General features: G+C 36.7%; 1 protein-coding gene across 1 annotated transcript; it reads right to left on the minus strand.

Annotated features, from left to right (window-relative positions):
- Positions 1-11,336: 11,336 nt before the first annotated feature.
- On the minus strand, positions 11,337-12,647 carry JH06_1172 (chaperone HSP70; the record flags this gene model as incomplete). Its single annotated transcript, XM_014673425.1, has 1 exon — positions 11,337-12,647. One exon carries the CDS (start codon positions 12,645-12,647, stop codon positions 11,337-11,339), a length of 1,311 nt encoding a protein of 436 aa, XP_014528911.1.
- Positions 12,648-13,619: the final 972 nt, after the last annotated feature.

The following is a 13,619-nucleotide window of genomic DNA, read 5'->3' on the forward strand; positions in this document are numbered from 1 at the left end:
TATCATGCTGGTATTGACAAGATGTTTCAGGTGTATACTGCATGCTTTCAGTTATTGAAATTGATCAGTGAAACATGGAGTATTGACTTGCTAGCCGATCTCTCTAAGATAGCATATATGGATATGTGGAGTGTTATTGATTATTGGTCGCATTGTCGATTGAAATTGAAACCCGAGAATATGGAGCTGATCTACAGATATGCAGAATTGGAAGCTCTCTTCACGAGTATCATGGAAGTATTGTCACGTCGTATTCCTAACAGAATAAAATTAAATTGCTCTCAACTCAAACAGTGTGCGGAATTGCTTGAGGAAGCAATCAGGGTTAAGTGTCATAGATATCAACTGATAATGGAGTATTATCATTGCTTATGTAGCTTTCGATGTGTGTTCGTATATCTCTCTAATGATGTCCAGCAATCTATTCTTGTAAATATGAATGATTATATCAAGCTCTAGGAATATTTTGTAGATGTCTTTAGAGACAAATCGAAGTCATATTTGTTGCATGATGCTATCATTCTTTGGTTAAAAGATGTTATTCCTCATGATAATCCTATTTTTGCCTATCTCGTTCTCCTTCTTCTTGATGATCATTCGAATCAATCAGAGGGTACTGTGGATCCTAATTTGCGAGTAGAAGTTGAATCTCTAATCAAATCTGTATCTTTTGCTGCCATCCCTCTTCCTTCACTTCTTGGTTACCTTACAGAAAACACTCAATCAGTAATCATTCTCTCTGTTTCTTCCCATAGTTTGATACTTCATCTCGCTTTGCAACCTTAGGAATCAATGGACGAGCTAATCTTCTGGCTATTGTGACTCAAATCTATCTCGCTTCACCTCAACAAACCTCGGTAACAAAGAGACTTCTGAGTGTTCTCTTCCTCCTTATTCTGAATGATGGATTGAAGATGAAGCAAGCTCAGATGTTTGTAGATTCTGCAACCTGGAATTCTACCACAACAGCTGTCATTACTGTCTCCTTTCAAGACTGTGTGTTTCACTATTACTGCTATCTGATTCAACAAGAATATCAATCGTCTTCTCAAACAGTTGGTTGTCTTAGAACATCTGAATTTGCTCCGTTGTTCCCTGTTCTTGCTTCATATCTGGAGAATGGTTACAGTGTGAGTAATAATGCTCTTCTTCAGTATTGTATCTACTTTATGGAGGAGAGTGTAGGAACTTGAATCGAAATGTGAGATAGAATTACATGAAATTGTTACTGCAAGTTCAAGATGCTTTCAATCCACTTGCAGTGTTAACAAAACAGAAAATTAACCATGGAATTGTTAAAAAGAATCAGAAGAATTTATGTAAGTGTAACTATGTGAACCTCCTTTCAATTCACACGCAACGATGTAAGGCTTATGGATTATTCTGAATTGCAGCTTTCAAAGTTGTGGCTTATTCAGTAATTCAAGAACTGCTTGAAGAATTAGACTCATCAGATCGTACACTTCCTATGAATGCTGTAATTCTGAAAACTATTTCACATTACATTTACTGTGCTTCAGATATGCCTACAACTTTAGTGGATCTTACTACAACAATTATTAATCAAATCACTCTTTCCAAGCAGATCATTTGTATGGAGCTTATTCCATTTCTTATGAAAGCTCTATATAATTGTTCTTATATGTTTCCAAATACACGGCTTGGAGGAGAACAAGAACGCTCACTGTATTCAGAGATTGATTATATCTTTGATAAAGTGATTCCAATATTTGGAGATGTTGAGAATTCAATTGATTTTATGATGAAGAATTGGCAATATCAACAGTACATGTGTACACTTTTAGCTGAAGTTCAATATTTCTACTTCAAAGGTAAGATTAAGATGGGTGATTAAGACCAGGACTTCATGGATTCATTGCTAAGATATTCAATATGCTCAATTCATCGAATCAGAAGCAGAATCGTATTGGCATCTTCCTACTCAAAGCACTTCTTCTGTTGGATATTCAAGAACATTCTCCACATATAGCAGAGAGTCTTCGAATGCCTCTACAACAGATACCATGGAAAAAAGGAGTTACACAAGAAGGAGTGGAACAGAATGATCATAGTGATACTTTGAAGATGGATGAAGAGAAGTGTATCTTAGAACATTATTTCATGGATATCCAGAATGTTTGTACTGCCTTCTTTGAGGATAATGATGTACTGATTCGAGTAAGTGAGAAGAAGAGAATTGATATCTAGACTAGTGCCTTTGAAATGTTTACTGCATTGTATGACTTTTTGCTGAATCCCAATACGAAATGTTGCTACTCCTTACAACAATGGATTGAACAGCTTACATGTCAGGATCCAGCAGAGATAGATACAACTGATCTCACTACTATTGTATCAGAGATTCGTTCAAGTCATAGTCAAATGGGTCATTTAGGAGTAATCCTCAAGTGGGCAAAGGAGATGAAAGAGTAGGAAAGATACTAAGGATAATATCAAGACCTTTTCTTGTTTACGCGTATATCCGAGAAGAACTGATTAGCAGTTCACTTGATTCTCCTGAGAACTATTCTCAATCTCTTTTTGTTGATTCTTCACATAATTATCAAGAAATAGTGATTCAAGAACACTCAACACAATATCGTTTATACTAGAACAGAGAATGATACTTAGGGATTGATCAGGAGTATATACAACGATTGAAGCCTCGAGTTGTCTTGTTCTATTTCTATTCATTTCATCCTTATGAACCAATTCGCAATCTCTGTAAGATGATTGTCAAAGCTGTCCAAGGAAAGAAATCGAGTATTCTCTGGCCTGATCTCGAGGATAATAACTCTAACCAAATGTATAATAGGGAATATGCCATGCTAACAGATAAGAATGAAGAGTTATTCCAACTAATTAGGACTTCCATTGAATATGGAGATGGGCCTATGATTATATGTGGATGTAGTTGCTTAGATTCTCTTGTAACTACTCATCTCTCTATTCCTGTTCTGGATTTTGCTATTGAGATTTTTAATAGTTGTATCTTCCGTATGAAATGGATCACGTATGGACATTATAATGCTATTGAGCATATGAAAAATACTGTAATGATTGAATAGAGTCTTCATAATAGATAATCACGGTTCTGAATGCTATGCTTACTGTGCTCAAGAATTCAGAGAATCGTTTCTATACGTCTTATGTTAATGCTATCGATAGCTTTCTTTATGGCTTATTCGACAAAGAAGATGATGCCAATATGAATACTATGAACTTCATGATGAAACAATTGGATGACATCATTCAGAATCTTCCTAAGATCTCTTTCTCATGTTCCGAGCGTATAACAAAATTCCTTTTCCAGCGAGTACGCCAAGTTTCATTGAATAGCCAAACAAATCATCTTTCTGTTGAATTATCCATTCTATCTCACACGCAGAGTGATAGTATAACAAAGACTGAATTAATGAAGAGAAAATATAGAGAAATAATGGAATGTCAAGCAGTACGGAGTTGGGAGAATGTATGTAGTGTGGTTTCTTCCATGGATCGGTCTAATTATTTGTATCTAATGAAGGAAATGATTGGCAATGTGGTTTCTTTGAAGTTGATAATCATAGTAGAGTAATGATGGTGCTGTGACAATGTTGTTACTTCGTCTTCTTGATCTCTTCCTTCAATCCATTGAGTTGGTTGATTTAAATGAATTACGTCATTCATAGAGTGACATGAACAATTCAGAGTTCAGTTCAATTCTCCATACTCTATATAGGGCTTGTCAACAGCAACCTGAGGATCAAGAAGATCTGTTCTTTATTTCCTACACTTCTACAAGTCTGATGCGATGTACATTCAATCATGGAATTTTATATAGTCATTCATAATAACTCTTCCTGTTGGGAGACTCTTAGTACCACCTTCCTTTCTGTCATAATCATGAATTAACTTAAGTCATAGGAGATCAAGTCAATAATGTTTCAGAATAAATCTCTTCGTGTTATATTGTGGCTTTTGGTAGATATATTGAATCGTGAAGAGTATCCTAAGGAATATGAATCTGGATTTATGAGAGTATTGTATAAGAAAGAGTTATCATGAGATCACGTCCTGGTTGCTCATTTACCAACAATATCTCCTCTCTCTTCATCAGTCTTCTAAATTGGAGCAGAGTTTAGTCGAATCTGTTCTCTCATCACTCGTTATCACTCCACATTATTTCATATCCAATCATCTTTCTGTCTTCATGGATTGTGTCGTAGTTCTGAGTGGTGTGTATGATGGAAGAGAGAAGTATTGATTGATCACAATGATAATAACAGTCTCTCCATGCAAACAATTTGTTGTATTCAGTAATAAGAGAAGATGAATTTGATTAGTAGAAATATGATGAAGGAATATTGTGAGAATGAGTTTTTGTGGTATATTCATCCTTTGATTTCACAGTATCTTCCAATCATCTCTGAACGAGTATTTCCTGGGAAAGAGACAGTTGTAGAGTTTCTTGGAGGTCTGATCGAGAAAAGTATTGAGACGATTGATGCTTCGGAGATTCAAGAATGGATTCTCTGGATATTGAGAGAAACCTACACTTTAGCAGCATCGTATTCGGAGATGTGTGAGCATTGTCTACAACACATCGAAGTGATTGTAAAAGAGAAGCAAGTAGGCATAGGAATAGTATGGAATGTAGATTGTCACACTAGATGGATTGCTGATAGCTTCAAGAGAATTCTTTGCTAAATATGTTTCGAAGGAAATGAGTGGGTTTTATTGTTTGTAATTGATTGTAGTTGTGGAACGGTTTGCTGCATTTACTCGCTGTTTCTTGTTGTTGTTGAATGATGTGAACAAGGATAACGAAACTGAAAGAGAGCAGCTCCGCGAGAATTGGAATGAAATGAACAGTATGGTTCAGAGCATTAAACCAGACTCTTCACTTCTTCCTATCATTGCAAGTATTATTCAATTGTTGAATTCTTTTGTTTGTTCCTAAGAAAGCAGAATTAGGGCCGATTTTTGGATAACACTTGAATGCTGAAAACAGTTCTTAGTAACTTGTGAGCAAGAATCATCTTAATCTGATCTTTGATCCTCTTCAACAACTAATAGAGTGAGAGACTAGCATTTCTAACTGATTATCTAGTTCTACCTCCCACTTAGCGATAAATCTATTAGTTTCGAATGATTGAACAACGATTTGGAATTAGTATCGTTAATCAAGAGGGTACTCTTTCCATCCCTTTATCGGTACGAAGCAATCAATTAGTTCATTCCCTGAAATGTGTAGCTGCATCAAATTTACAAGTATTTGTATATTAACGGAACTGACAAATAGAACACAGTAGATGAGGAATCAGGGGATTTTGTATTCATTTTTAATAACAAGCTACTAAATGATAATGATACCTTGGGCGATGTGGGTATCATAGAGGATTCTGTCATTACGATGGCATTTTTGGTAATTTTGTTCCTTTTAATTTATCATAGGATGACAATGATACGGTGGATTCCATTCTTGCCCGACTCAAAAGAGAAGAAGAGGAAGATATCACGTATCGAGGTACAGGATCATGTGTTTAACTAAACTGTAGGATTGTCTTCGATTATGGCACTTATTGATGAGGGAAAGGTTATTGAAGCATTTCATCAAATTAAGGCCATTCTCTTCACACTTGATGATATCCCAAAAGCAGTGGATCGTTTGCGTCTTCGTTTTGCAGGTACCTCTGAGAATGGATATTCATTTGAAGCTATTCCCTATCATCCCAATATCTATGTTTGTGTTCATGAGCTCTTTTATATTGCCTTCAAAAGTAATGTGAACCGGAGTATATTCATGGCTTTGTTAACTTGGTACAAAACTATCGTGTCCAGTATATTCTCGCTATATTTTTGGTAATTCGTAGAGGTGATTCCGAGCCAGATGAAAGCATCAGTCGTATTGATGTTGGAGATTGCAGCTTCTTATACTAAAGATGCTACTGTTCTCAATGCTGTTACTGTGATTATGTCAAATATTGTGAAGGATCATGGTTAGAGTTAATCACACAATTCATCCATAGTCCCTCAAGATGTACTGGAAACTCTTAGTCTGAAGGAGAATCAACAGATTCTGTTTTCCTGTATGAGTCAGAGCAATGATGCAGGGACCCTTACTTCGCTACTTACTATCCTGATTGTCATCACTCATGAATGTATGCATGGTTCCATGTGCCTAATTATAGATCCTTCGTATGTTGATACTCTCAACTCAGCTGATGTGTTCAATGCTATCATTCACACACTCACCGTTTCGACCTCCAATATCTTAGTCTCTCAAGTCATTGAATTCGCTAAGCTCCTAGTGTTGAATCGTTTGCCTTGTTGATTCTGTTCAGTTCTAGCTCACTATAGTCATTCACAGGAATGGATTCGGTTTCTTGCGGCATTGCGGCCTGTCGCAGTATCGAAAAATCCTCGATTAATCTGTCGTATTTGTTCGTTTTTGAATGATATTGTCCAAAATAGTTCTGATTTGAGCCCATCCTAAGAATTAGGTTTTATTCAAAGGGAGTTATTAATTATGGATATTCTTGACAGTTTCATTTCAACTGCTTGTGAAAACACATATGATGTGCATCTGCTTGATGAAGTAATGAAACTCCTAGGAGCAATGTGTGTTGATAGTAAGTATTTGAAGAGAATTGAAGAGTAGATGAACTATGTGTTTATTTGACCAACATTGGGGTCTTTGATTTGATTCAAACTGCTTTGTCCTTACAGGGTTGTGATGAAGAACTGTTTCTCGATGCTCTGTCTGTATACGAAGCAATCCTTCATCGATCTTGTATGGAATGAATGGTGATTGATTAATTAGGGATTTGTCGTGAACGAGTTCTGAGTGCTTCTACGTTAGATGCATTGTTGACGTTGATTCGATTTCAAGAAGCGAATCGTGGAGTTGTGAAGCGTTTTGTTGGATTCCTATTGGATGTTGCTGATTATGGTAAGATGAAAGATGAAGGAATGATGAATAGAAATTGGACAAGAATCATTACTGAGTATTGATGCAATTCAAGTGATCCAAAATCTTCAAAGGCATCACAAGAATAAGGAGATCATTCAGTTGCTGGATTCAATCCAAACTGTGATTCTTAATGGAAAACCAAAACATGGAGCTCATGAGTTCAATTGTATGGTATGAATTGACAAATGATTCATAGTCCCACGAATAATACCAAAATTGGTCAATACCAAGACTGTAGTGATCGTACCTCGAACAAAACGTAATCAGAATACTCATCCTGTTGTTGAGAAGCGTTTATCTAGTGATTGTGCTGTACGATTTGTTGTGAATCATGAATTGTTAGAGTTCAGGAGAGATTGATTTTTCGGGATTGAATGCTGCAATGAAGAATACTCAGTCAAGTGGAGATGATATTTACAGTTATCTCTTACGCGAATTAGACGCGTTACCAAGTCCTGAAATAGCTGGAAGATTACTACGAACAATTGGTATACTACTGAACCCTTGTAGTCATATGAATTGAATGTGAATTAGGCCTATTTGATGAAATCCGAGTGTATTTGGATACGAGTTTATTTCCAAGTGTCATTGCAAAAGTGTTACGAGAGAATATGAAGGAAGAAGAAATGGTACTAACTGGAATTCAAGTCATTAGTACAATTGCTCAGAGTACGTATAGTAATGTATGATAATCAATAGAAGCATCATTAGAGACTTTAGAGAAAGGTGATGTCATTGAATGTCTATTCACAGTACTCACTGTTCATGATTTGAATTGTCTAATTATTGGTCATACTATTTACATCCTCTATCTTCTAACAAGAAACAGTACTATTTGAGTTCTTAATTCATCCTAGAGGAGATGTTACGAAGAATTAGTCGCACGGGTATCCAACGACCTATTGAACGAATTGCTAACATAACACATGATACTGGAATTCGAAGTTATGCCATTAGTACTCTTCATGCTCTTGGTGTTGGTAGGATTCAATTTGGAACTCTCATTCAAGGGAACCTTCCTCCAATGACTTGTCCTGAGACTGCATTAGAAGATCAGATCATGAAGACTCTTCTTGCATCCTTACTGACACTAGAATCAGAACAGAAGATTCTCTATACGTTATCAGTTATCAAACAGAGTTTTACCTGTGAATATGAGCAAATGATAAATGCTTTCATGAACGGAAATGGAGTCCAAATACTCGAAGAAGTGATTCTTCGTTTTTCAAAGAATGTGGAGGTGGTTCAAAGTGTCTTGGGGATTCTTCATCTCCTTGTTCAGAAGATGCAAATCGTTATTCAACTAGACCAGAACAAATTGATTGGAACATGTATCCAAGTGTTACTTCGTTATGAAAAGGAATACAAACTTGTCAAACTCTCGTTACGAATCATCCAATCCTTATGTCTTTATCGTATCGATATTCTTTCAATCTCATTTCTAGAGAGTTCAGCTTCAACTCTTGTTCATTATCTCGATCTGTTAAAATCCTTATTAACGCAATACCAAAATACCTCGAGTATTTGTGAATCCATTATTCATATTCTTGTCTTACTTTCTCAAATTGGTTCTCAATCACGTCTCTCCATTATTCGCAGTAATATTCTTGAGAATATTGATGCAGTGGCTCTCTTTCATGTTGATAGAAAATCCTTGTGCAGTAATATTCTCACACTCTTTCTGGAACTATCTGATTCAGCAGTGGGCGCTGATACACTTGTGTCAGTTCATTGCTTTGAAATCTCTGTTAAGATTATTCAGAGACTCATTCGTAATGATAGATGTGAGGTTGAGAATGAAATGCTTGTCAAAGCATTTCAAGTGATTCAGAGTGTTGTAGAGAGAGGAACAAATGTAATGAATGCATTTTTGAATACTTCTGGATATGCTGTGATTGAAGAAGTATGGAAAGCAAACCCTCCTCAATTGGACATTCAACAAGCCTTGTTATCAGCACTACTTAGCTTATTGCAACATGAGGAAGGTAATGATGCATTGACGAATCTCTCTCTTCCTTCACTTCTTCTAACTGAACCTCTTGTCAATCGTCTTCTCGTAGGATCCCTGTGGTCTTGTATTCGGTTCTTCGTTCAAAGACATAGCAAACTCATCACTACAACCAATCTCCAACAGATCCTTCAGGGTGCTGCAAGTTATGGTAAGGCATATCCTCAGGAAGAAGTATTTGTATTTCATCTTAGTTGGACTCTCTTCACAATCTCTTCCTTACGTAAGCATTCCATAAATCATTCAGATTTTAGCCATTTTCATTGTGTATGAACCTCTTCGAAGTGATTTAGCTTCAGTTGTAAGGAATCTGAAGCAGAGGTATCATAATAGTGTTGATTTGTGCTTCCAATTTGGATATGTCGAGAGTCTCCTTACGAAATCTTGTATGATGGATGAAATCATGCTTATTTCTGGAACGGATAAAGATGTGAGTTTAGTTGCTGAAGTCCAATCTGTTCTTCAAGAAGACAAATTAGCTCAGGCAGAGTTCAGCAGACTTCTAGACACATTGATAACAAGTTGTGAATTGCCAGAAATGACAAATCTGGTTGTGACCTCTAAGTTACCATCAACACTTCTTCAGATGGTACCTCGTTATCTTCTGATTGATGATATCATGACAAAAATCTTACATGTTTTTGTCACGCTCGCAGAGCAGGATATTTCAAGTAGTGATATGTTCAAACAGTTATGTGAGTATGTTGAGAAACGTTTCTCACAACCTCGTGCTATGACAGTTGAATATCTGCTTGTAGTAACATCATTGCTAGAACTGATTTGTGATGATCGTATGAAAATGATAGAGATATGATTGATAGGAGATATGTGTGTCTGGTTAGTGAAACGCCCACTATTGGTTTCTGTAAGTGAAGCAATGTTGAATCATCCAAATGTGGACTTGTTGAATGCAGGAATGAGTCTGTTTTTAAAACTCATTACTGTCCCTATCACTGATCAGATTGGTTCTCTCATTCATCAATTAGTCACGGGAATAACACTTTCTTCTCCATTACTGAAGATTCGTTCGATGCTTCTCCATGAATATCTCCATCATGCAACATATTCTACAGTATCTCCTGTTCTGCAGGATGCTGATTCGTATTCTCCTGATCATGATGTACTCACGGAAATTCTCACACAGTATGCTCAAGAACAGAGAGTGGAAGCAAAGATTGAAGAATCTTGTTGTCTTTGTGCATTGATGGCGATATGTGAGTGTTATCAAGACGATTTAGCAAGAAGTTCCTTAGTTCAATGGTGTACTCAACAAGCAACCACTTACAGTGAGAATGCAATTATCGCTCAGGCTACACTCAAATGTTTATGTCGCTTGTGGAAGAGTAGAAGGTGTTCTAGTGAATTGAACGATAGACGAACGAACTTGTCAAGTAGTCTCTCTGGAGAGATTACTGTCATTCTTTGCTTTGCCTCAAGAGTTTGATCGATGGGAATTCATCAGTGCTTTGATTATAGTAATGGAAGAAGGTAGTAGAAGAATCAGAAGATTACTTCTAGAGAATCGAAATGCAGATCGAGAAATATTGTTTGGAGATACAAGTGTGTATCAGTTCCTTGAGGGTATAAAGCATCTTACCATTACAAATGAAAACTGTATAGTGATTCTTCGTTTGCTTGGTTATTATACTTGTAATAACTATACTGGTTGATTAATCGTAGACAAAGTTTCCGCTTCTCTCACAGATCCTCTCTGTGAGATGTTCTTTGTTATTGCAGAACGATTCAGTTCTGTCTTGTCAGTTGCTCGTTATTTGTATTCCTATATTGAAGATGCTAGATTTGCAGAGAATGTGAAGAATGTTGTTGAGCGCTATGCTGGGCGATATCTAGTCCAAGTATTAGGTAAAGAAGAAGGAGAGATTCTGTTGTTGACTTGTGAGGCAATGAAGTCATATATTTGTGATGATGGTTGAGATTGTGAATTGGATTAACGAGTAGCTACTGCTGGCTTCGTATGTGACATTTATTTTGAGCAGATAGTGTGTTCTTTGCTTGAGAAAGAAGACAATGAAGACTGCTTGTATTACCTTGGGCTTGTGATGATCAATCTGTGTCAATATGGTAGAGTAATGGAATGAGTTTGAGTATAGTCAAACCTTGTAAGCAGTTAATGAAGAATTCGAGTTTGATTGACGCTGTTGACAAGATTGTGAAGGATGTTCATCACACAGAATCTGTGATCACTGTGTTTACTCATGTTTCCTTGAGTCTACGGCAAGGATGGAAGTATTCTCATGAGCTCCAACAACTAGAATCTGATCCTATTCATACTTTTGGTGAAGCACCCAAGCGTCCATCTCCACCATTACCATTTAAAGCAAGACAATAAATATGTTTTCTAACAAACAACAATTATATACCACATCTAGCCTTTATATTCTGCAAGTCTTCCATTGTTACTACCGCCGAAGCGTCCGAATATGCCTCTGAATACATCTGTTTTTTATCTGGATCAGTTTCCTTTTCCATAAGAGTAATAAGTTCTCTCTGGAAATCATTCATTTGTTTCATAACTAATTCTGATTCCATTTGTGCACGTTGCTCCTCTTCTAACTGCTTCTGCATACGACTAATTGCATCATCAGAAAGATTTGTTTGAATATTAGGACACTCCACCTCGTTGCCTGTATCATAATCAACAACACGAGCTGATAAAGTTCCTGTTTCATCCATCATTAAGTATATGATGAAGATATTCTTGCCTACTGGACGAGGCTCAATATCATTGATTTTGATTGTCTTCAGCTTACGATTACGACTGACATGACGATGTTTGCCTTGATAAATGTCTACATCCACTTGGGTAACAAATGATTCCATGTTGGTACAAACAACATAGTTCTTATAAGGAAGAACCTGACCATGTGGAATCACAACATGCATCTTCTTATTTACGTTGATACCAATATCTGAGGGACATGTAATATCCACTTCAATTGGACGCATCAGTGGTTGTGGAGAAGGTGAAGCAGATTTAACAGATACAATAGGAGGCAAAACAGGAGGAGGAGGCATATCAGGAAGAGGACAAGTAGGAGGCATATCAGGAGGAACATCAGCAATAGGAGTAGGAGGAATAGGAGGAGAAACAGCAGGAGTAGCCACATCCTCCAAGTTATTCTCACCTCCTCGACTCAGGAAATATCCATACTTGGTAGCACCATAAGCAACACACTCATCAGGATTGATAGACTCCTTCAGCTCTTTGTGATAATGCTCCTCCAACATGGAATGAACCAAATTGAGACGACTTGATCCTCCTACAAGAATGATATCATCTATGTCCTCTGCTGTCTTGTTACAAGACTTCAGTAGTCCATCACAGATTTCAATAGAACGTTGAATCATTGGCTTCAGCAACTTATCCATCTTAGAACGGCTCAAAACATAATCAACATCACCGAATTCGATCTCAGTTTCTAGAAGAACCTTCAAAGAAATCTTAGCTTCTTCACATTTGAATCGAAGCTTACTGCGTTGATTGGGAGTTAGTTTAGTACCCAACTGTTCTTCAAAGTCTGTGATTATGGAATCCATCAACAGGGTATCAAAATCACTTCCTCCAAGGAACAAATCACCATCAAGACCCAATTCTTTGTACTTTGTTCCAGTTACACTCATGATTGTCACATCGAAAGTACCTCCTCCTAGATCATAGATCATAATGATCTTTTCCTTGTTATCAGAAGATATATCATTCTGATCAGCATAAGCATAAGCAGCAGCAACAGGTTCAGAAATCACTGCAACAACATCTAAACCAGCAATCTTTCCAGCATCTTTTGTTGCCTGTCTTTGATATTGATTGAAATACGCAGGAACTGTAATTACAACTTTACGCATATCAAATCCAGCAAATTCAGATGCCAACTTTTGTAACTCTTGAAGAATTGAAGCACCAATTTCTTCAGGATACTTTCGGATTTCCTTATCCTTTTGTTTCACACACACTTGAGGTTTGTTGTTACCATCGTCAAGGATTTGAAAGGCAGCATACTCCTTCATTTTCTCAACAATGGGATCACTGTAACTCATTCCAATCAATCGTTTGCAATCATATATCACGCCTACAGGATTACTCTTCATTCTCTGTCTGGCGAGATTACCAACAGCAAAAACAGGTTTTCCATTTGGAGGATACGCAACATACGACGCAACTGTATGCTTTCCTTGTTTATCAGCTACCAGATCTACTCTCCCATTTCTAACTATGCCAGCAGCTGAATTTGTTGTTCCTAAATCCACACCAAAGATATCAGCAACATTCATGTTGATATACTGAGATAAACAAAGCAATTAACTGAATCGTGGGAATCTATAAAACATAAATAGGCTCTATTTTGAGGATGCAATAACAGATAATATTTGATATTACCAATTGACTAAGTATTTTTGACAACAAGTTCCCGTGGTTCAAAGTTAGATATGAATTCTCTTAAGAAATAGTTTTATGAGAATAGCTGTTATCTATAGTTAATAATTGAGGATAAGAATCGGATTGAGTAATGTTGAATCGATATCAAAGAAGATGAATGAAGTAGAGTGGAGAATGAAGTGGAAAGAGTACTTGAAAGAGAGTGTATTGAATGATAATAAGAATTGTATGTTGAATTTGAATGTTGATAAAGGAGAAAT

Source organism: Blastocystis sp. subtype 4 (genome assembly GCF_000743755.1).
Source record: "Blastocystis sp. subtype 4 strain WR1 chromosome Unknown seqid_0043, whole genome shotgun sequence".
Classification (NCBI taxonomy): Eukaryota; class Bigyra; order Opalinata; family Blastocystidae; genus Blastocystis; species Blastocystis sp. subtype 4.